Source organism: Falco rusticolus, chromosome 6 (assembly GCF_015220075.1).
Source record: "Falco rusticolus isolate bFalRus1 chromosome 6, bFalRus1.pri, whole genome shotgun sequence".
NCBI lineage: Eukaryota > Metazoa > Chordata > Aves > Falconiformes > Falconidae > Falco > Falco rusticolus.
Window position 1 is genome coordinate 40,785,066 of NC_051192.1, and position 21,101 is coordinate 40,806,166.

At 37.2% G+C, this 21,101-nt stretch overlaps 1 protein-coding gene across 5 annotated transcripts in view; it reads left to right on the forward strand.

The window, feature by feature from the left end:
- The window catches only part of ADGRG6 (adhesion G protein-coupled receptor G6), a 112,799-nt gene extending 93,117 nt beyond the window's left edge, over positions 1-19,682 (forward strand). For 3 of the 5 annotated variants that reach the window (XM_037392453.1, XM_037392454.1, XM_037392450.1), the window contains 7 exons: positions 371-498; positions 1,814-2,082; positions 3,613-3,727; positions 4,796-5,079; positions 8,966-9,067; positions 11,385-11,537; positions 16,470-19,682. In XM_037392453.1, the coding sequence (XP_037248350.1) occupies positions 371-498; positions 1,814-2,082; positions 3,613-3,727; positions 4,796-5,079; positions 8,966-9,067; positions 11,385-11,537; positions 16,470-16,648 (1,230 nt within the window). In that variant the 3' untranslated portion in view covers positions 16,649-19,682. The other 2 variants (XM_037392451.1, XM_037392452.1) reach the window with 2 other exon arrangements.
- The last annotated feature ends 1,419 nt before the right edge of the window (positions 19,683-21,101 follow it).

Sequence of the window (21,101 nt, forward strand, 5' to 3'; positions counted from 1 at the left end):
TAAATCTTACATCTTCTTAAAGAGAGTTGTCTATAAGCAACAGAACAAAAAAGTTTGAAAAGGAGAGATTTTTCCAGAGAAGTATGTTTGAATTCCTGGTACTGAATTGTAAGGATCAGTATCAGGCTCTGTCTATCTGCTGATCCCAGCAGTTATAGTACTTGAAGCACAATGTTTTGAAGAGCTATGGGAAGGAAGTGAGAGGTGTAACTATAGACTGAGTATACTCAGTAAACATGAACCCTAATGTCAGGATTATAGTGCTATTGCCAAAGCATTGTTGAGTTTTACTCAACTGATCACCAAGAGTGTAGTGCTCATGGAAAAGGTGTTTGCTATAACTGATGCCTCTTCCTCCTCTCTCATGTAGGACCTTCAGAGAACCGTTACACAAATAGACCCACAGAATACCAAGGTCCTCACCTTTATCACTTACATAGGCTGTGGGATATCTGCTATATTTTCAGCTGCAACTCTTCTGACATATATTGCATTTGAGTAAGTATTAGTTCTGTGAAAAACATCACAAAGGAAGTACCTGTATGTGATAAGATAAATTAGTTATATTATTAGTGCGGTTAATTTGTTTAGAAAGGGAAATCTACGTTTTAATTTAAAAAACAAACAAACAAACAAAAAAACCCTCCATAACCATGGTCACATGTTGCAAGTGGAAATTTTTTTCACGGGGATGCAAGTTCAGACTCTTTCCCCCTGTTTCCAATGTGTTGTGCTGCTCAGGCCTGAGAATAAGACTAGCATGACTCAAATTTTTCTCTCTGGGGAGTACAATATCCTCTAGATTCTGAATATCTATGTATTGTTTTAAAGTCTGCAAGCATGCTTTATGTAAAAACAAGACTTGCCTGTGTGAGCATAACAAGTCCTCAGAATAAAAAGATAAATTTCCAGCTCCTAGAACCCTTCAAAAAGAAGTGGAAGAGAAGTAAAATGAAGATAAACTGTGAAGTGTTACAGCAGTTTCAACAGCAGTCCCTACTGAAATGTGAAAGTGACTCAAGGGAATGCAAAAGTTTTGAAGTGACAGTTCTGTGAACAGTGAAAAGAGAAAATGAAGTCATGTCAACACAAAGGAACCATTCTGCCTGTAACAGGACAGGACAGAGTAGCTGCTAAAGAAAGGCAGCTTGATGGGGGGGCAGACACAAAGGGGGTTTTCGAGTTCTAAATAACTCCAGTGACTGCATTCCTATTGCATTACCTATGGTATAGTGTCCTGGTCCAAGATGGCAGAAGTTGTTGGCTTGCCTCTCAGTTCGTACATTTCAATGTATATCAGTTACAGAAAAATGGACTTGATCTTTATTCTTTCTAAGATCCTACTAAAAAAATCAAAACCTAAAAACCCAAACAGAAAGCAACATGCACTGGACAATATATGCCAGAAATTAAGCAAAATTTACATATAAAATAAGCAGAGATGACCTTCTGGTCAGCTGTATTTTGAAAGCTTTCTTTTCATTTTCTTCAGTTTTCATTTGAAGTATAAAACACTTTGTATTATATTTAAGTTGAATGTTTTTTAATAATAAATCAGTTGCTAAAATATTGTCATAGTTAATTAGCTCATTAAGGACCCAAAGAAGTGTAACTTTCCCACCATACACAACCAAAGGCTTCAGCAATTTCACACAGAGGTACACATCCCTATACCTTATTGCCACAAAAACATACAGTTAGGAGGAAGTTCCCTGTGTTTTTATTTACTTTGTAAACTAGTAAACCCAGCTGCTGTATGTGGCTTGAGTGGTAGAAGCCAATTAATCATATGCACCTGTATTTCTCTCATTAGGAAGTTGCGAAGAGATTATCCATCCAAAATCCTGATGAATTTGAGCACAGCCCTGCTCTTTCTTAACCTGATCTTCTTGCTTGATGGTTGGATTGCATCGTTTGACATAGACGGCCTCTGCATTGCTGTAGCTGCACTTCTGCACTTTTTTCTTTTGGCCACCTTTACATGGATGGGACTAGAAGCTGTTCATATGTACATTGCTCTAGTGAAAGTGTTCAACACGTATATACGGCGATACATACTGAAGTTTTGCATCATTGGCTGGGGTGAGTTCAGCAGATGCAGTATTCACCTAGCATGTATTTTGAAATGATGCTATATGAAAGCTCCCTATCACAAATGCAGAAAAGAATCAAAATCTGCATGGTGTTTCCTTCCCTCTACCCCATGGCAGTGCCGGCATGCAGCCAGCCCTCTCTGTCACTGAGTTCCCCTGGGTAATTCCATGCAAATACACCATAACTGGCACTCTCCACCTGGAGCAGCTCACAGCCTGAGGAGGAGCAGAGACACCAGATAAACTGGTCTTACTTTCCAGAGGGGCCAGAACTGGAGATGGGAAATGTTAGTGCCATATCAGAGAGGGAGAACCATGACACAATAAATTCAGAAACTCTAAGTTACTACAAAGCCTATGAGGATCTTTGCATTGGCTTTCAAAAAGCTTTCAATCCATCTTAAAGTTTCTTCCAAACAAGTTCAAAGCCTATGGCAGAATCAGAACCAACCAAAAGTTCCTCAGCTTCAGCACAGTGTTTATACCACAGAGAGATCCTGCCTGCCCTAAGCAGGACTGAAGTGGAAAATGTAATACTGAAAAATAACTGTGAGGCTCGGGCAGCAAGGCTTTTATTCTTCATTATTTTTCTGTATCAGGAATCTGTGCCTTCTGCCTGAATGCACATATTGTGTTTGAAATAATACAACACAATACAAAACCATTAACCTCATGGCTAGAGCACTGACCTCAGTCCAGCTGATAATTGATGTCTTTCCATTGGCAACTAGCATCCTCTTTGGCAACCTCAGCAGAGGACAAGGACTGAGTGGTCGGAAAAGCAAATTAACCTCTTCCCCTTTGAATCTGTTTTGTCATAGAAAGGATAAGACATGTAAATAAGGCATGTCAGGAAACGTAGATTTCTTTTGTGTAAGCTGTACCACTCTACACAGAGTTCTCTTCCACATAGTTGTCTATTTTCCCAAAATATTCCCTTTTCCTTCTTATCAAAAAGTAGAAATTTTGCTTCATTTTTTGGGAGACACATATAAGTGAAGGATATATAATCCTGTAGAAAAAGAGAAGACATTTACAGTTGAGAGAAGCAGTGGAGAAATTACAGGTTCAAGTTCATGTTACCCAGTTCCCCAGCCTAATCAAATGACATTAGCATCTCTGAAAAAAAGATCCCTGAAAAACATCCCTCCATTAGATCTTGGTTTTGTAATAGTTTGTTAATCTTCTCACTATATTATGAGAACCTGTGTGCAATTGCAACTTTAACTTTGGGTATTTAACAGAGATTACATCACATACTAAAATATCATTTTGTACCTTACAAAACATTATGAGGCTTATTCCTTAATGCCCATTAAGTGCTTTGACAGTTTATACATTTGTACTGTTTGAAAAATTGTTTCCTTGTACTTCTCTGTGCAGTTTTCTGACATAGATCTATCTCAGGACACCTTGTACTAAAGCAATAGGGATGGAGATATCAATAATTGAGATTTGCATGGTAATTTTGAAGGTTTAGGAGACCTGAAAGCAAACTGCAAGTTTTCTTGTGTTACAGGTTTGCCAGCTGTGGTGATAGCAATTGTTTTGGCAAGTGCTAATACAAATGCAAGTCTTGTTTATGGCAAAGAGTTATATGGCAAAGATGCTAATGGGCAAGGAGGAGATGACTTGTGAGTATTTCATTTAATCTCTTAAAATTTAGCATTTGCAGTCTGCAGGAAAAAAATAGCATAGTCAAATTGCTATGGAAAAGTCAGAGGTGCATTAAACAAGCAAAGTAGGCAAAATCGTCTTCTAAATTATTGGAAACTGAAGTGTGAAGAAGGCTATAAAAAAAAATGGAGGGAAATCTGCATTACCCAATGCCAGGTACAAACACTCCTCTGGCAAAAGAATGTTCAGAAGTTTTGACGTGAAAATAAAATAAAAATACCTGTTTTGGTTTATCTTAAAAGAAAGCTATATCTTCTAGGTAAGAGCAAAGAAAGAAGTAGTATACAAATAGCCTCCTTCGTAAATAAACCAAGCTTTTGTCATTGTAGTTCAATAGCTTTCCATGTTCTTCTCTTGATGTCCAGATAATAATCTCCAAATGCCAAAATTACTGTCACTTCATTTTCTGTTACTTGCCTGAAAAAGCTTCATCATGATAAGTAAAAGGTCATTCTGTATTTTTATTACAGTATCATGCAAAGCATTCCAGCCATTTGTTGCTGGAGGAATAAGCTAGCTCTCTCACATGGCTGTCAAATGGCTACCTCAAAGGACTACCTGTCCTGCTTCTTTTCCAGAGATGTATGAGTTCTTTTATAGCTCAAGTGGCAGAAACTTGAGATTTTGACACTGAAGATCCAAGTTTATCCATTCTGTTACTAAAGCATCCTGTGCTTCACACAGGTGAAAGTTGTGAAGTTACTCATACTGAGTCTAAACTTACCATGACGAGATTGCAGTTCCTACAGCTTGTATCTGAGGTCAGATTTCCTTTTTAATCAGTGTTAACTAAAATATGGTACCACCTTCAGATTTCTGACATGATAATACTATGGACCAGAGTCACTTAAGATGCCACTGGGCTTCATCCTATTTACAAACAGAAAATAAACAAAGGTTTCATCTTAAAGTTTAGCTCTGCATCAGTGGTATCAGACATAGGGTGATTTTCCTTGTGGTCATATAAATGAATGGAGGATAGTTTGCATTATCTAAAAATGATCATATTTTCATATTTTTTACAGCTGCTGGATCAAAAATGAAGTTGTATTTTATGTGACCTGTGCGGGCTACTTTGGAATCATGTTTCTCATGAACGTTGCCATGTTTATTGTGGTGATGGTACAGATCTGTGGGAGGAATGGGAAAAGAACTAATCGGAGCCTGAAAGAAGAGATTCTAAGGAACCTCCGTAGCGTGGTCAGCCTGACCTTCCTCCTGGGCATGACATGGGGCTTTGCCTTTTTCGCCTGGGGTCCCTTAACTCTTCCTTTCCTGTACCTCTTCTCAATTTTCAATTCATTGCAAGGTAAGCTGAATTGCTATTCCGTGAACAAATAATATTTGAGCTATAGCTGATCTGAGACATTTTATGTTCAGTCAGTTTACTAGAGAACTCAGATCCCTAGTTGATATTAAACCATCATTAGTTTCCCTTTACGTGGAATAATGATACCAACTACATATGGGTTGAATATCCTAGCTATATTAATTACTGTTTCAAGGCCTTTTCCATAAAATGCACTGTTATTATAAATAGCACTGTTCCTAACTGAATCTGCAGTGCTCTCTGTTGAGATAGATTCTGTATGACCTTCAACATTTCCTTTCACTGATTATAACAAATATAGGAAGCTTCTGTCCTGAATTTATTCCTGTAGGGAATCTGCAAAGCTTATAACTGTTTCATTAAGGCATGAGAAGCTAATAAAACAAAACTCAGCCCTGTTTCGGTGTGGAGAGATGGCACAGAGATATGGGGGATTCTTTGGTTCTATAAGGAAAATCCAATGACTGTTATAGTTGGCTTATTTTCTTTTCCTTTACTGAAGTTTTGAATATTTTAATTTTATGACATAGTTCATCCTTCTGAAAAATGCTGTAAATTGTAATCAGTTATAAATTACAGAAATGTATAGCTGACATTTAAAAGAATTTCAGCTCAGAGCTGAAATTTGCATATGTACCAAATGACACAAGAATCTCCACCTCCACTTGCCCTACCCACTAATAAAGAACAACGAAAAATGTAACAAAAAGAAAAAACTCAAGAAGGTCATTGAAAGGGCATGTGCTATACTACACATACTGATACAAAAAATAAATTTCCCTGGAAAAACAACCATAACTGAAAATGAACCCAAGGATGTCAATGGAGGAGCATGTGTTATGCCACACAAATATTGAGCTAAAAACCAATTCTCCCAGGGTCAGCAAAATGTCTTGCCTCTGTGGAAAAAGTACCTAATGTTACACTGTGTGGATTTTATCTGTTACAGTTGAGATGTATTTACTGCGCTAAAAGATTTATTGAGCTTTCGTGGAAAGAGAATAATGTTGTGGGTTTTGGTTTGGTTCAGTTTCAACCTAAAATGCTAGGCAACATGGCAAAAATTGTTTGGATGTAGTGTTCTTGCTAAAGACTTTTTTTTCCAAAGGACACATTCTGATACTCCCCTAGCAGCATAATGAAGTATTTGCTGCAGTGTGTCTGTGTTAGAAATTCAGAAGGGCCTAGAGAGATTAGAAGTATGGGAAGAATATGAGAAAAGATTAAAACTCTGAAAAGCAGGCCAAGGATCAAATTGAACAAGTTCTCTGTAACCAGAATTTCCAGCACCATCAATTAAATTTCTATGTGCAGAGTACTGACCACCACTGCTTAAGTCTCTGTGGGGTAATAGCACTGTTCAATGGAAAATGAGTATTTGGAAGGCAGTTCAGTCAGAAAATAAGACTGGAAAACCTGGGGAGCAAATGAAAAAAGGAGTGATGAACTTTTCACAGATTGTGGTAGCAATGATGACACAGTATGTGCTCAGGCACGTCATATGAAGCACAGGAAGATAACAATTCTGTATCTGAAAATGCTTATTGCTGTGTCAGAAAGAGCAAAGCCAAAGAAACAAGGAAGAGGATGTTTAAAATCACATATAACTGGTGCAGTGCACATGGAACAGTAAGGGAGTGGAATGAAGCAAAGAAAAAACCGAGGATTTGTACCAGGAAGCATTTCCAAGCAGCAAAAAGCAGTTCAGTATGGCAAGTCTTTCATCAGTATTAGCATGACCTTAATTATCAAGGCCTCAGTAAACATGTTTATTCTCTCTCAAGTTTTAGTTTTTGAAAACTGCACAAGCTATACCAGCAACCTCCATCAACTGTTTTTTCTGCACTGGCAATGAAAAAGTAAATTGCAACAACTACTGGTGTTACTGTACATTGCTATTTCATCTACATAGGAAATTATTATTCTCTCTTTGATGCTCAGAGAAAAAAATCTGGGAACATCTCTTTTTTGGCTGCTCATTTTATACATATGCCTGGGCAAGCCAAATACTTTCAAGTCAGAGCCAAGCCAGAGCCAAGCCTAGGGTCTGATTTGGCCCTGGGAAACAAAATCAAAGCTGTATTACTAAAGCACATTGTAAACTTAATGAATAATGAAATACAGAGAAAAAAACTTTGGAGACCAAGCCCAAACAGGGCAAAGTACTTAATGCAGTACATTTGTTTTGTATTACTAGAGACATACGCATTTTCTTTTTTAACCATTCAGACTGTTATTTAAACCATTCCAAACATTCACCACAATTTATTTAAGCATCAATTTAGTAAGTGTGTGCTGTGCACAAGTCCTAAGAAGTACTTTGGGCCACAGACAACTGCATATCTCTAAGCCTGTAAGAGCTGCTAGCGATTGCATTGGAATGACTCTGTGCTTGAAAAAATCACACACAGAAATACTTCACTAAATGCAAACACAGTAACTGTAATGCAACAGAGTTTGCATATGGGATGTATTAAGGTATGTTTGCCTTTCTTAACATGTGCTTTTCCTTTTTTTTCCCCATCAGCTCTTGAAAAATTTTGCAAAAACAGTGTTGCATGACACAACTTTACCTAAAGTTAACTGGTCTCAGTGGTCTCAGCCTGGCCTTGATGGCTATAAACAAATAGAAGTCCAGTTCGATGACATGCATCCATGCAAAATCAGACGTCAGCACTTTGGAGGAGAGAGGATAATTTTATGCTCCAAAGCATTTTTTTTCCAAGCTATACTCTGCCATTGTGTTCTACCAGCTGAAACACAGCAGGCATTAGTGTACAGAGCTATTCATGATGACCATAAAGAAACAATTTTAGAGGATGGCACTTAACCACATTTGCCCGCATTATGTAGCATTTATTCATGTTTAAGATATAATCATGAGGGATTTGGCAGTAACATTTTGCCATCAGGTGTTCAGCCTCAGGTTGGCTTTCTCCCAGGGAATAAGAGTAAAACAAGAACAGGCCAAGCTGGAGAATGGCAGAAGATTCCACAGCCAGTGCCTGCCTGGGAAGAGCCAGGAGCATATGAGATTTCCAGCTTCTATATATAGCTCCAAAGTATCTCTGTAGAATGATGAAATTATACCATACACCCAGTTAAGACCTTCTTTACCACATGGTAGATGCTTGTCTTCTGTCTTGAAAATAAAGATTATACAATTATATGAGAAAAATGAACAAAACATTCTACAAAAACATTTTTAGAAGCATTTATTACGATTGCATGCGTAAACCAGGTAATTTTCTTCAGAACTAAGTAGCTGGACACCTAATTAATACTTGTGAACATATCCTTACCATTTTCATAATCACTTCAAGTACATGCATGTGATGCACATAAATCCAAGTGTGCTTTTTCAGGGCACTCTTTAGTGCCAATTACAAGGCTTACGGTTTTAAGAGAATACAACCCACAGTTCAGTAAATAGAGAACAGGAGGAGATAAAATATCTCCTTGCTAATATAATAGTGTCTGTATTTACTGTGCAGTCTGGCTCTTGCAGTCCTGTTGGGCTCAAAATATTCATTTGGTTCAAAGACAAAACCTTTTAATTATTTTCCTCTAAGCCAAAAAAATAATTAAAAGATCCGCACTTGTCTGGATCTAAATCAACAGTGTCAATAAAAGGAGTCCTATCCTCTTTCTTCTGATATCCCAGACACTTACATAGCAGATAGAGGATGGGAAGACTTTAATTAATTTCCATATCTCTTCAGTAAGGCATGGATGACTCTAACAAAACTCTAGGATTATTTACCTTTGCTTGTACTTCATAGTCTTTTGTTAGCAGACTTTAGTTCATCTGTTTATCTATTTATTAATACATGCTTCATTTGCTGTCTTTTTGCTTTTGTTGCAGGTTTGTTCATATTTGTATTCCATTGTGCTATGAAAGAAAATGTGCAGAAACAATGGAGGAGGCATCTCTGTTGTGGCCGATTCCGGCTGGCAGACAATTCAGGTAAAAGCAATTCACAGCTCCCCTCCTTAGGTGCTGTAGTAGTGCGTAAAAGCCCAGGTGAACAGCTTGCTATGTTGTTTTTAATATAATACAACATGAGCCAGAGATGTGGAAAAATGGATTAATCATATGTTGTCACTTCAGTACTAACAATTGCCAAGGGACTTTTCAGATATCACTTCATAAAAATTCTCACATTTTCTCTTTGAGTTTTCCACTGAAGGCAGCTGGTAAATTTTGTAGTGCTATAAGCATGGTTTTGGAAGGCTCTTTGGACCCTGAAAAAAAAAAAAAAAGAAAATCAAATAAAGATCCAGAGATTTAAACTCTGTCATTCAAAAGCCAATATTATTCCTTTTCTCCTATATTACAGTATGTTGACTGAATTGTGTGGACTGTTAGATTGATGTAGCAGCAGTTCTTAAAAGGCAGATAGAAACACTCTGACTTCTCTTGCTTTTATCTTTGCCTTTTCAAACTGTTTTGTCCTTCACCATATAATTCAGAGCGATCATTAGAGACTCAAAAACATAGAAAATTCCTTTAGCAGAAGCCTGATGACGTTCCACAGTTGAAGTTCATCTTTATCTGTAACTCTTAGATAGAAAGGAAGGCAGTTGATCTGGACACTTATACATGCAAGACTTGGGACACTGAGTTTACAGTCTCCCACACCTTTGGCCACCTCGGATGGCATTATACTCCTGTGTTTAGGCAGCTTGATCTTGCTTTGCTCTCTGATGTAATAATATTGGGCCATATAATTCTTGCTTGTATGGTTCTTGCTGAGTGACCAGGGTTGAAATCTACAGTTGATATAAGGTGGTGTAATCTTATTGCCTAGTAAAGTAAACCAGTCTATCCTGGATAATAACAGTGCTCCAAACACCCTTGTGTCCTTTTTCTCTTGGCATCCAATGTTTGTTTCAAGGTTTTAAGTAACTGCTTTGCTGTCAAGACTTGTACACTGCAAAACATTTATGCTTTCAGTTTATAGTAAGATAACATGATTCATGATTTCAAAGAGTTAATTAGGAAAAGTGTATTTGTTCTGATCCTGCATCCAGATTGTTTCATATGTTTAGTTTCTGTGTGGTTCATGCTTTAACTCCTGAACTGGAAAACACAGATGGATCAAATTATTTCCAGATTTTTATGCTGCTGTTGGGCAGCTTGTGGGTATGATAGAAATAAAAACCTGAAGGATCCGAGTACTTCAGTGGTATAGTTTATGTACTGTCATTACACCTAGCATTAACCAGTCCATCCTCACCGGCTGGTTTTATTCTCCATGAACCTGACACAGTTTCCTGGCAGAGCAGTGCAATATAAGCCAAATGTGAACTTGCATACCTATCTAATTGAAGTGTACTTTAGGGCATGCAATGATAAAGCAAAGACAAGTGAAAAGCGAAGACAAACAAGCGAAAGCCTTGCAACACTGCCATAGCTAAATCAGAGAAACAGTAACCTATACCCTAGCAATGATTTAGGATAAAATATTTGTCTTGATTTAACCCAGGGCTAAAGTGGCCAATGTGTTTTTGGTTTGGACTTCTATTCCATATTGTGAATTTAATTGCAATACAGTGAATAAAGGCAAGACTAAGGTGTGAAACTGCCTGTACTACCTGCAAGTATGTGATGCAAAAGTAGTTAGATATGTTTATTATTAGAACCCTTGTGATGAGTTTTCCAGTGTCAATTTCCCTCAGTAAGTTTATTTGTATTATTTATTTTGTTTAATTTGGGAAGTTGTTCCAGTATAGGAGGCTATTGTGTTAATGGTTCAGACAAAACTCTTCAAATAACTAAAAACTACTAAATAACCATTATTATTCATTAATAGTGCACCAATGTGCTAAACTCTAGAACAAGAAGTGCAGACCCACTAGTATGTAGTATTTGCCTCAGCAGATGAAGCCCTCAAATGATAAAACCACTGTAAATGCACCTATCCATCCCTTTCCTATCCATCCCTTTCAATTTCTCTCTTCAGGTCATGAAACTGTGCGTCCTTGTACTGCTACAGAGCTTCACTGCTCTCCTGCGTCCTGGAAAGGGTCTTTCTTACAGTGCTGCCATCCAGCCATTAGAGCATTAGAACCACCAATTTTAACTACTGTGGTAAACAGTAAATCAAGTTGGAATAATTCTTGTATTTCTTAAGACCCAAAGAGGCTACCTAACAGGAAAAGGATAGGTTTTTTGTTAAGCAAAACTAAGAAATGTGTCTGATAATTGAAATGTTCATAACTGAATGAGACATTTAGTACCTATGGTAATTATTTATGTAAAACTTTTCAATCCTTTTTAGACTGGAGCAAAACAGCAACCAACATTATAAAGAAGAGTTCTGATAATCTGGGGAAATCCTTATCCTCTAGTTCCATCGGGTCCAATTCAACCTACTTAACATCCAAATCAAAATCTACAACAAATACATATTGCAAGCGAAACAGCCATACAGGTGAGTCCTTGCACTGTAACGCGGTGCATCTGTGAACATGTAGTTTTGTGTTAAAGGTGCAGTGGAGATTTCTACCCAAAGGTTATGTGAGAAAATTTCACCAATATGTATAGTTTCAATATTTTTAAAATATATGTTACTGTTTGATAAGAATCTTAACTTAATATACTATACATCCAATGCATACTTCTGATCTCAGTATGTTCCCATACTAAACAAAGTAGGCATGACGAAAGCAAATCTTGCTTTTTCTATAGCACTTTCACCTTTTTGGCTACAAGAAGGTAAGTCTTATTTCCCATTGTAAACACAGGGTAGCCAAAGCACAAAGGGTAGCCAAAGCCAAAGAGAGATGATGTTCATCACCCAAGGAAACATGAAAACTAGCAGCACAGCTGGAAAGAGGGATCAAGTCTCCTGAGTCCATGTCCACAGCTGATTCACTTGGTCAAAGTGAATTCCTTCCATTTAACTGTAACACAGTTACGGGTGAAGCAACAAATGGAGGCTACTTGGAAATGATACTGTGTTCCCAGAGTATGAATTGTCTTTTCCTTCTACAAATAGAATGCCATATCCACTGCTTAATTCTTTACATGTCAACAGTGTATGTAATAAAAGGCATCATTTGTATTCCACTCATGACATAACAGCGTGCTCATTTTAAGAACACTTTAAAGGACCGAAGAAAGAGGAGCTGGAATGATTTGCAAGTCTCTTTGTTTATGTCTGAGATAATATTTCAGAAAATCACTTAAATAGTTCGGATTTTTTCATTAATAAGTTTTTGTGAACTCATGTTTCTGTCCTGTGTAAAGTCACATAACATCATCACAGGATCCTCTTCTAAAACAGAGTGGAAATAAAATCTGCACACATATTTAACCCAAAGATGTGTTTACTTGCTTTGAACTATTTATTAGAAGCAATGTTTAGATATGAAATATGTAATTTTACTGTCAGAAAAGTTATGTTGTTTCTTAAGTTATTTTCAGGAGTCCCCAGTGTCTCATTTATGATGGTACAGTCTCCTTTCTTGACAAGTGGCATAATTTCCAGGAAATGCCTTCTTTTTTTTTATTGACAATCATTACCTAGTTCAGTTAGGCACACAATTTTTATCTTGAAATCCCCTTTTTAAGAATTACATTGTTATTTTCTCACTAATCAATAGTCAGTGCATCCATTAGCATGAAGGGTTGTGCATCAGTTATTTTAAGAGTGCAAATCTTTTGGGTTATCAAGAATGTATAAATACAGTAAAAATGAGTGGTATAATTGATACCTTTCTTGATAAGTGGCATAATCTCCAGGAAATGCCTTCTTATTTTTATTGACATATATCATATATTGACATATATAATCATATCACCTGGTTCAGTTAGGCACACGATTTTTGTCTTGAAATACCCTTTTTAAGAATTACAGTTATTTGCTCACTAACCAGTAGTCAGTGCATCCATTAGCATGAAGGGTTGTTCATCAGGTATTTTAAGAGTGCAAATCTTTTTTGGTTATCAAGAATGTATAAATACAGTAAAAATGAGTGGTATCTTAGAAATTCTCTGGTGTACCTGAGCTTGCTTTCAGGACTGCCATTCACAGCTGCACTGGGAGCACACAGTTCGTGCCTGCCTCACAAGGGTGCCTGTCCCTACTGCCATCGCAGGTTTGATGTGCCATGCACCTAGTTGCCCTGAGCAAACTGTCCAGCTCTCCTGTGAAAGGACACATCTGTCAGCAGTCTTCCATGAATAGTGTCTGTAATATCCACTGGTCACAGTGCTACTATTAATTTCACAGTAGAGGAGGAGAGCATCATGCCCTTTCCACTGCAGAGCATTCTCTGTTCTGCAGACAGAGAATCCCAATCTGTACTCATGGCAGATCAACCTTTAGACCCTTGGCATTGGGATTAATGATAAAAATATACTTACGTGTTTTGTCAGACTCAGGGCTTTTTATCAGTCTGACAGTTAAAGAGAGTGCTGGAGGTTTTGCAATGTACTCTTGAAGCAAAACAATAAAACATTTCCAGATAAGAAGCAAGTTAAAAGAAACTTGTAGTTAGGAACGTGCTCATGTACTTTCTTCAAAAGTGGTGAGCTTAATCCCATGCATAATTTCCTAAAAGAGACTGCAGTTGGTAGTGTAATCATAGTTTGTAATGAGGTGGTTTGTTGGACATTAAGGGGATACCACAGTTTTCTCTATTTATTTTTTTTAATTTTAATGCATTTTGCTTGCACCTCTGAAAATATACATTTTGCTGTGATACTCCAAAGAATTTTTGTTAGTGTTAGGTTTTTAAATAATGACATATCTTCTTATAGTAAAATAATAGAAAATAACATAAGATTCCAATTTTTAATACAGCTAAACTTCTCGGTTTGATGTCTTAGCATAATTGCAGGCAAATAATTTAAGACCTACATGTCTTGGCAACTCTTGTTAATATGGTTATAATGGAATTCCAATCCCTGGAATTGACACAAGCATTCATGTGTTTGTGGTATAGATAATGTCTTCTAAGGCCCTTTCCTCATCAGTGGTGGAGCATTACAGGTAAAGTGAGAATTGCTTTTGTTGAATGCATGGTTTGAACAGGGTGGAGGGACGCCACTTGCATGATGTCCTCATTGACATAAAGGACTTTGCTAATCAGAAATGCTGCTTATTTCTCACTATTACATCTTGCTCCATTGATGCTGAATCAAAGGATAAACATGCTTCAAACTCTGGGTATCTGCACTCTGCATGAGGCATGAAGCATTTGGAAGATACCATTTTAGAAAACAGACCATGTCCTGACACTAATGCTGGTGTACAGTAGCCTGGGGAAAGGAGATTAAGTTGAAAGACTCATAACAAAGCATATATTAAAAAGCAAAAAACAATCTGATAGGCTTCCAGAAATTTTTTAGCATTTTTACAAGTTATTACAGGAATTTTGAGATATTGTACTTCTATTCAGTCTATGGCCATTACACAATTAGTCTTCTAGCCATTGTTTTTTCATATCCAGTCACATCCAAAATAACTCTGAATGACAAACTATACATGCCTGAAAGCAATGCTGTGAACTGCTGGTTGAATGCAGAAGGTGCCAACTGGGACATGAATATTGGGTGGACCCTACTGGGTGGATGAAAGAAATCACTTTGGCATCTTGTGGCCCTGCTGTCTACGTGTCTGAAACAAACTTATTGTAGATACTGTTTAAATACCATATATGAATACTTCTGTGAATTAGAAGTTAAGATTATTTCAGCAGAGAATTTGGTGGTACAACTACCATTTACTTCAGTGATACAAGATTTTAACCCTGTACTTAGGTGTGAAGCCCATTGAGCTAAAAAATAAAGAAGGTCCCACTGGTTTCAAAGGCCTTACATAATTCCTGTGCATGCAAATTTCATGAGGAAATAGCTGATATTTAACAATGTAATAGTGCCTTGTGGGGAAAAAAAAAAAAAGGAATTCCAAAATCTTTCCCTAAAGACTGAGAATTAACTTTTCATTTTTGTAATAAGACATTCAATATGTAGAAAAACTTCCAAATGTGGTACTGTTGGCTAGTAAGTACATACATTGAAAGGCTCACAGTACTCAGCAGTTTGCTATTGGACATGGAGTTATTTGCTGCAATTCATGGACATTCTTGCGTGCTTCAAAAAAATCATCCTGATGTGCCTGAACATGCCTGTTTCTTTCTTCATGAGTGAAACTGTTTTGATTTCTGACTGCAATTCATTTCTCCTTTGCAACACTTTACACTCTTTTATGGCTTGGTATCATGACTTCTGCAGGGGTGGGTTTATTTCTGTTTATTTTTAGTAAATTTATTTCTATAGGAAAAAAGGTTTGTATGAAATAATGGTTTAAGTAATATGCTAAATTCTTAAGTGATCCTTTGTCAATGAATTTTTGAAGCTGACTTCACCAAGATCCTGTAAACAGCCATAAAAAAAAGGCACTTGTAGAAAACATTGCTTCAGAAGATACTTCATCTTACTGCCCGTTTGCAATGATCTAAAACTTGCCTGGGTCGAAAGAATTCGTTCCAGCCTTATTCACTACAATGAAAGAGATAAGAAAGCTCATTAGGGTGATGTACTTGAGAAAATGACATACAGGCTCTCTCCTTCTCATTGCTCACTACATGAGCTCTACCTACTGACCGTTCTCCGAACAGCAATAGTCAGCTGCTGGGAGCAGACTTTCCCAGCCCGGCTGCGAATTGCCTTGCTTCCTTTTTTTCTTCAGCTCCACCCTTGGCTTATAGCACATGAACTCTAAGGAATGCCAATTTTCTGCATCTTCCCCTCCGCCCACCCCAGTTGTTCAGTCTGTACCCTCCACATTATGTAAAAAACAAAGTGATGCCAGGCAAGCACAAAGTTTAAGCCAGTTTTGGCTCTGGTGGTCTGCTTTAAGATACAAGTCAACTTCTGCTGCATTCTGTGCAGAGTACATTATTTCCGTGCATATCTTAAAACCTCCTTTGTGGAAATAATTTAATATTTTTATTGTCATTTTCCACTACTTTATTATGTGGAGAAGTTTTTTACCAGATGTTATGGAGATCACCCCTTATTCCAGTGCTATCAAAAAGTTTTTTTGTTTGTAAGATTCAAAGCATCAACATTAAATTAATATATTAAAAGGTGGTGGGAGTCAGTTATACTTTAGGCAAAAGAACAGAGGGATAATTTCAAGAGAGACCTGAGAGGCCCACAAAACCAGGCATTTTAAATGAATTTAGAAGCAGCAATACCAAAGCAAAAAGTTGTGTGCTGGCTTTTAGAGCACTAATTTCATTCAGCAATAGTGGCAATTGAAGGCATATCTATGTGGGAGTGACACACCTCTTACACTGTGAGTCGGCTTAAGAAGCCCTAACTATTTTTTGTTCGTTTTTCCTCTTCCTAGAGAATGTTTTTCTTGACAAGCCATCTTCAAAATTTGCCCAAGAGGATGGAGAACAGACGTCAATCATCCCTGTCCACCAGGTTATTGACAAGGTCAAAGGATACTGCAATCCTCACTCTGACAACTTCTATAAAAATATCATCATGTCCGACACATTTAGTCACAGCACAAAGTTCTAACTGGGCTTCTGAATTTTTTAAACTGAAGGAAGACAAAAAGTCTGCCTGGAACTGAGAATACTGGATGTCATAGAATGTGACCTGTTTAGTTCCTTTTTTCCAGTTTATAATGTCCTCCTGTTAACTGCTCCCACTCGAGGGCCAATTTCTCTACCTTTTTACTGTTGTGGAAAAAGGCAATTTTCCACCATGGTATTGAGCTGTTTTTAAATGTGTGCCAGCCAACACGATGCTTGAACAGCTAATTGTAATCCTGTGTAAATATTTTTTAAGACTCAAGAGCCACAAGCCTGACTCTAAATTACATAGTCCAAACAGAAGCAGGTCTTGACTCCTGGAGAAAATAACAGACATGTCATACAGAACAGGCAAGCTCTTATTGGACCGTTTACTGATGTTTTTTTTCTTTTGAAAAATATGGATTTTTCTCTACAACACTTAGATTCTTACTTCTTGACTGTCCAGTGTTGTCTGTTCTTTATTGGTATGTGAATAAAACCCTAACACCAGTGTTAAAGGGTTATTTTAAACCCATTTTTGACTAAGTAGACCTAATCATGCAAACCTTGTTTACCACAACAGTATGTGCTGTAAATTCAGGCTATTTTGTATCCATGTACATAGAGACGCACTTGTTATATAGATGTGCTGGCTGAGAAGGGTGTGCAGGTTGCTAGTAAACCTTACATATTTTAAGCCCATTGATCTGTATTGAAACAGTCAGTCATATGTTTCATTTGCACCCACCTGTGCAGAACAAGTACACAGGCAAATCCAAAGTTTACACAAAGTCATGTTTCAGCATTCATTGATTGGTATGTATTAAATGCGGCATCTCCCATTGCAATTCTATGTTCAATGTTCTTTTTCACTAAACAAAATAGAAGACATTCCACTATCTATAAATATATACCTAGATCTCTCTCCACACATTTTTACAATAATGCACACAGCAAATATGACAAAATGTGTACCACAGATAATCTAAGAACAATGAATGGTGCTAAAACTTAATTTTAAGTATTTAAATACAAGGTTAATATTTTGTAAACCCATGGGTTCATTTGTCAGTCTCTGTACTTACGATATACTGTATGTATAGACACTCCATCAGATGGCATTGCAACATTAGAATAACCTGGAATACATTTACCAGTAATAAATAAATAACATCTTTCTGGGCACGTAACGTTATCAGTATCCCTCTCCTGCCCCCCCTGTTAGTTGACTTGATTGAGGTTGTTGGAGGCACGGAGTTTAAACAGCATTTAGGCAACATTAAGGAATTTCGCATTGCTACTACGCATAATAACGCTGAGTTCTTTGTGTGTTTGCAGAGAACAGACAACAGCACAACATGCTTACTTGTTTTAATCTCTGTAAATATATGACACATTAGCATGCAGCCATGACTGCCAAAAGTGCATCTCTCCTCTCAAGGCATGCCTCGCCCCATGATAGGTTTCATAAAAATTGTAACTGTACATGTCACTGAAGACATGGGCAAAAACTTCAAAGGCCTTTTGAAATACTGTTTTCAGAGGAGAAAATCTCCTAATGGAAATCTCAATTTTAAAAAAAGGCTTTAAAAAAAATATTTTGAGCCAAATATTTAATTAAATGCATTCAAAAGGTGACCAGAAAGTTGTGCTGAGATTTTTCAGCTGCCAAGCAGGTGGATGTTCAGTGATTAGGGGTGTGGATTTGTGCCTTTCTTTGCTCTTTGCACATGCTTTTGCGTGCAGAGATCATTTAATGCTGTGACCGCACAAATGGCATATTCTCCCTGGCTGCAAACACCTGGTGGGAGGAGGATGTCCTGACGGTATTCCGTCCAGAAATACTGCTGTCGCTACACGGACCTTAACGAAACCTCATTCTCGTAACTGCAAATACTTAAGTGGTGGTATGAATGAAAGTCAACCTGACTCACTTAAAATGTAATTATTAACATGGATGAGTGTTGTCAGATATATTTAATAAGCAAAATAATCTAGGGAAAGATTATGTACAAGCATTTACTGAACTTCTATTTTATCATCCCACTTGCTTAACTACTGTAGATAATAGTGTTCACATAGCAGCTTACTGTGAGATTTCTACCTGATTAAGGTGTTCAGAAGTGAAGGAGAACCAAACGTTCCTGAAAAAATGAGGAATCACTAAAACATAATAGAATAGTAAAATATAAATGAAAAGCAAGCACAGTATCCTGACTGACGCTGAGCTGTAACCTATCAGTTTAATGTACAGCTATCAATATTTTTGCTGAATTAAGATTTTTTTTCTCTTTTTTTACTACCATGTAGTAATCTTAAACTGTCTGTGTCAGTTAGATGCCCTTGAATGCTCTCAATTCTACAGTGTAAAGCTTCTACTTTGTAGCTGACATGCTGTAACCTCCCTTGTATATATTTATTTATTTGTGAGGTTAAATATGTCAAATATATTTAGCTCTATATTGACTGTTCTTGTAACTTTAAAACTAAGCTTCTGCTTCATCATAGAAGAGGGGAAGAATAATATCTTATATATGTTTTTTCCAAACATCTTGTGAAACAATTTATTGTAGTTCTACCTTTTACAAGTATGAGGAAACATGTCAGTGTACTATATAGTGTATGAGGTTTGAAGATGGACTAAAGTGGAAAGAAACATTTTCAAGTAAACATTCTTGATGTTAGTGTTCCAAATAATTAAAGTATTTTAACAGTGAATGCTTGATTATTTTTTTTCTTTTTTAGTGTTTAATGGCAAAATTACTCAGTGAAATTCTGGAAAATAATCTTGTGTTTATTAAGGATGTGAGATAGGTACATGCGTAGCCAAAATCCACCTCATCAGAGGAACGCATCTTGGAGAATATGCTTTTCCGTTTTGTGATTTACTCAATGCCACATCCAGTGAATGATCTGAGAGTTATCCAAGTTCATTTATTTATGGTATCAGTCATGTCATAGAAGTTAAAGGAAAATCAAGGCAACCGAGGATATGCTGGGATGATCTTTTAGAAGTAATACAAATGAATAATCTGGAACTTGGGTGTTATTTCTATTCGTATGTTTCTTTCCAGCTGACTATAGTCCCTCATTATCAATAATTTGATTCAACTTGTAATCATACTTTGATCACTGTTGAAACATTTTAGTCAGCCAATCACTTAAAACACACTAATGTATAAACATTAAATGTAACATGCTAATGGCCTACCTTTAAATGTTTACCTTCAATGAACATGGAAACCTAATGAAATGCATCAAATCTGCTCCCCTGTGTTTAAATCGCATCACAGAATATGCACAGAATATGAAGATTTAGCAGTAATTTTTTTTAGAAAGCAATCAAAAAAAACCCCGTGTGATTAGTGGCATTTACTAATGAGGATACTGGGTGTGCCTGTGGATGGTCTGTCCACGTGTGTCTGTGGACAGTGAACACTACCCTTGAGCTTTATGCCTTGAACAATGTGGGAGGACCCTCTGAGGGAATGAGCCCAGCGTTTTTTTTCCAAGTTGGATCTTGGCAGATGCCAAACTTGTAAGGAGTGATTTGCAGTGTTTGGGGGTGGATTTATTTTTCTCCTTATTTCATCACTTTTTAAATATCCAGAACAATTTTATTTTAATCCTCTACTGTTAACAGCTTCCTACTGTAACCCATTGAGTTACATAAAATGCCACTTCATTTTATTACTTTTGAAAGGCTGATCTATAATCGGACACATCTATATAACCACAGGGACGGCTACTGAGTTACAGGGCAGCAGCGTGTCATTCATGGAGCCATTATAAAAAGTTTTTATGCATTTACTATATATAAAGATGTAAGACCATATATGTGTCAGCAAATTAGGAAAAGGGCTTAGAAGTTAATGCTGGGGAAAACAACCATGCATACCAGTCTGTGGAGCAGCTGTTCCATGCCCAGTGCTCCAGCTACTGCTGTGACAAGGAAACTTTCCCCCTTACCCTCCACTTAGCTGGTCTTTGGTTACTTTACTTAGTCCATTTAATTTCAGATCTCCTGGCCCTATCATGGCACTCCCATACCCAGGACAATCATTTGCTGCAGTGCTAGGGAAAGGGATAGGGAAAAAGAAAGAAGTGAAAGGGAAACCCAAAGGGAAAAAGGGAAAGGGTAGTTGTTAAAGCTGGTTCTGCATCTTCTTACACTGTCCACACGTTTTCTTGCCCTTGCCTAGGATATGTCACCCTGATTAGTGATGGAGGCAGGCAGGAGGAGTAGGTGGAAAACATCACCATGGCTATTTGTGAACCTGTTAATTAAAACTAGTATTTTTGACCCTCCAGCTTTAAGCAAAAGATCAACCATGGTGCCTCAAGGCAGCAGCTCCAGGATTTCCATGCTTGGAGACTAACCTACCAATAACATCTTTCTAGTCCAGGAAGAATCTAATGCCCTTCATGATGAGAAATCAATCTGATAAGGTTCA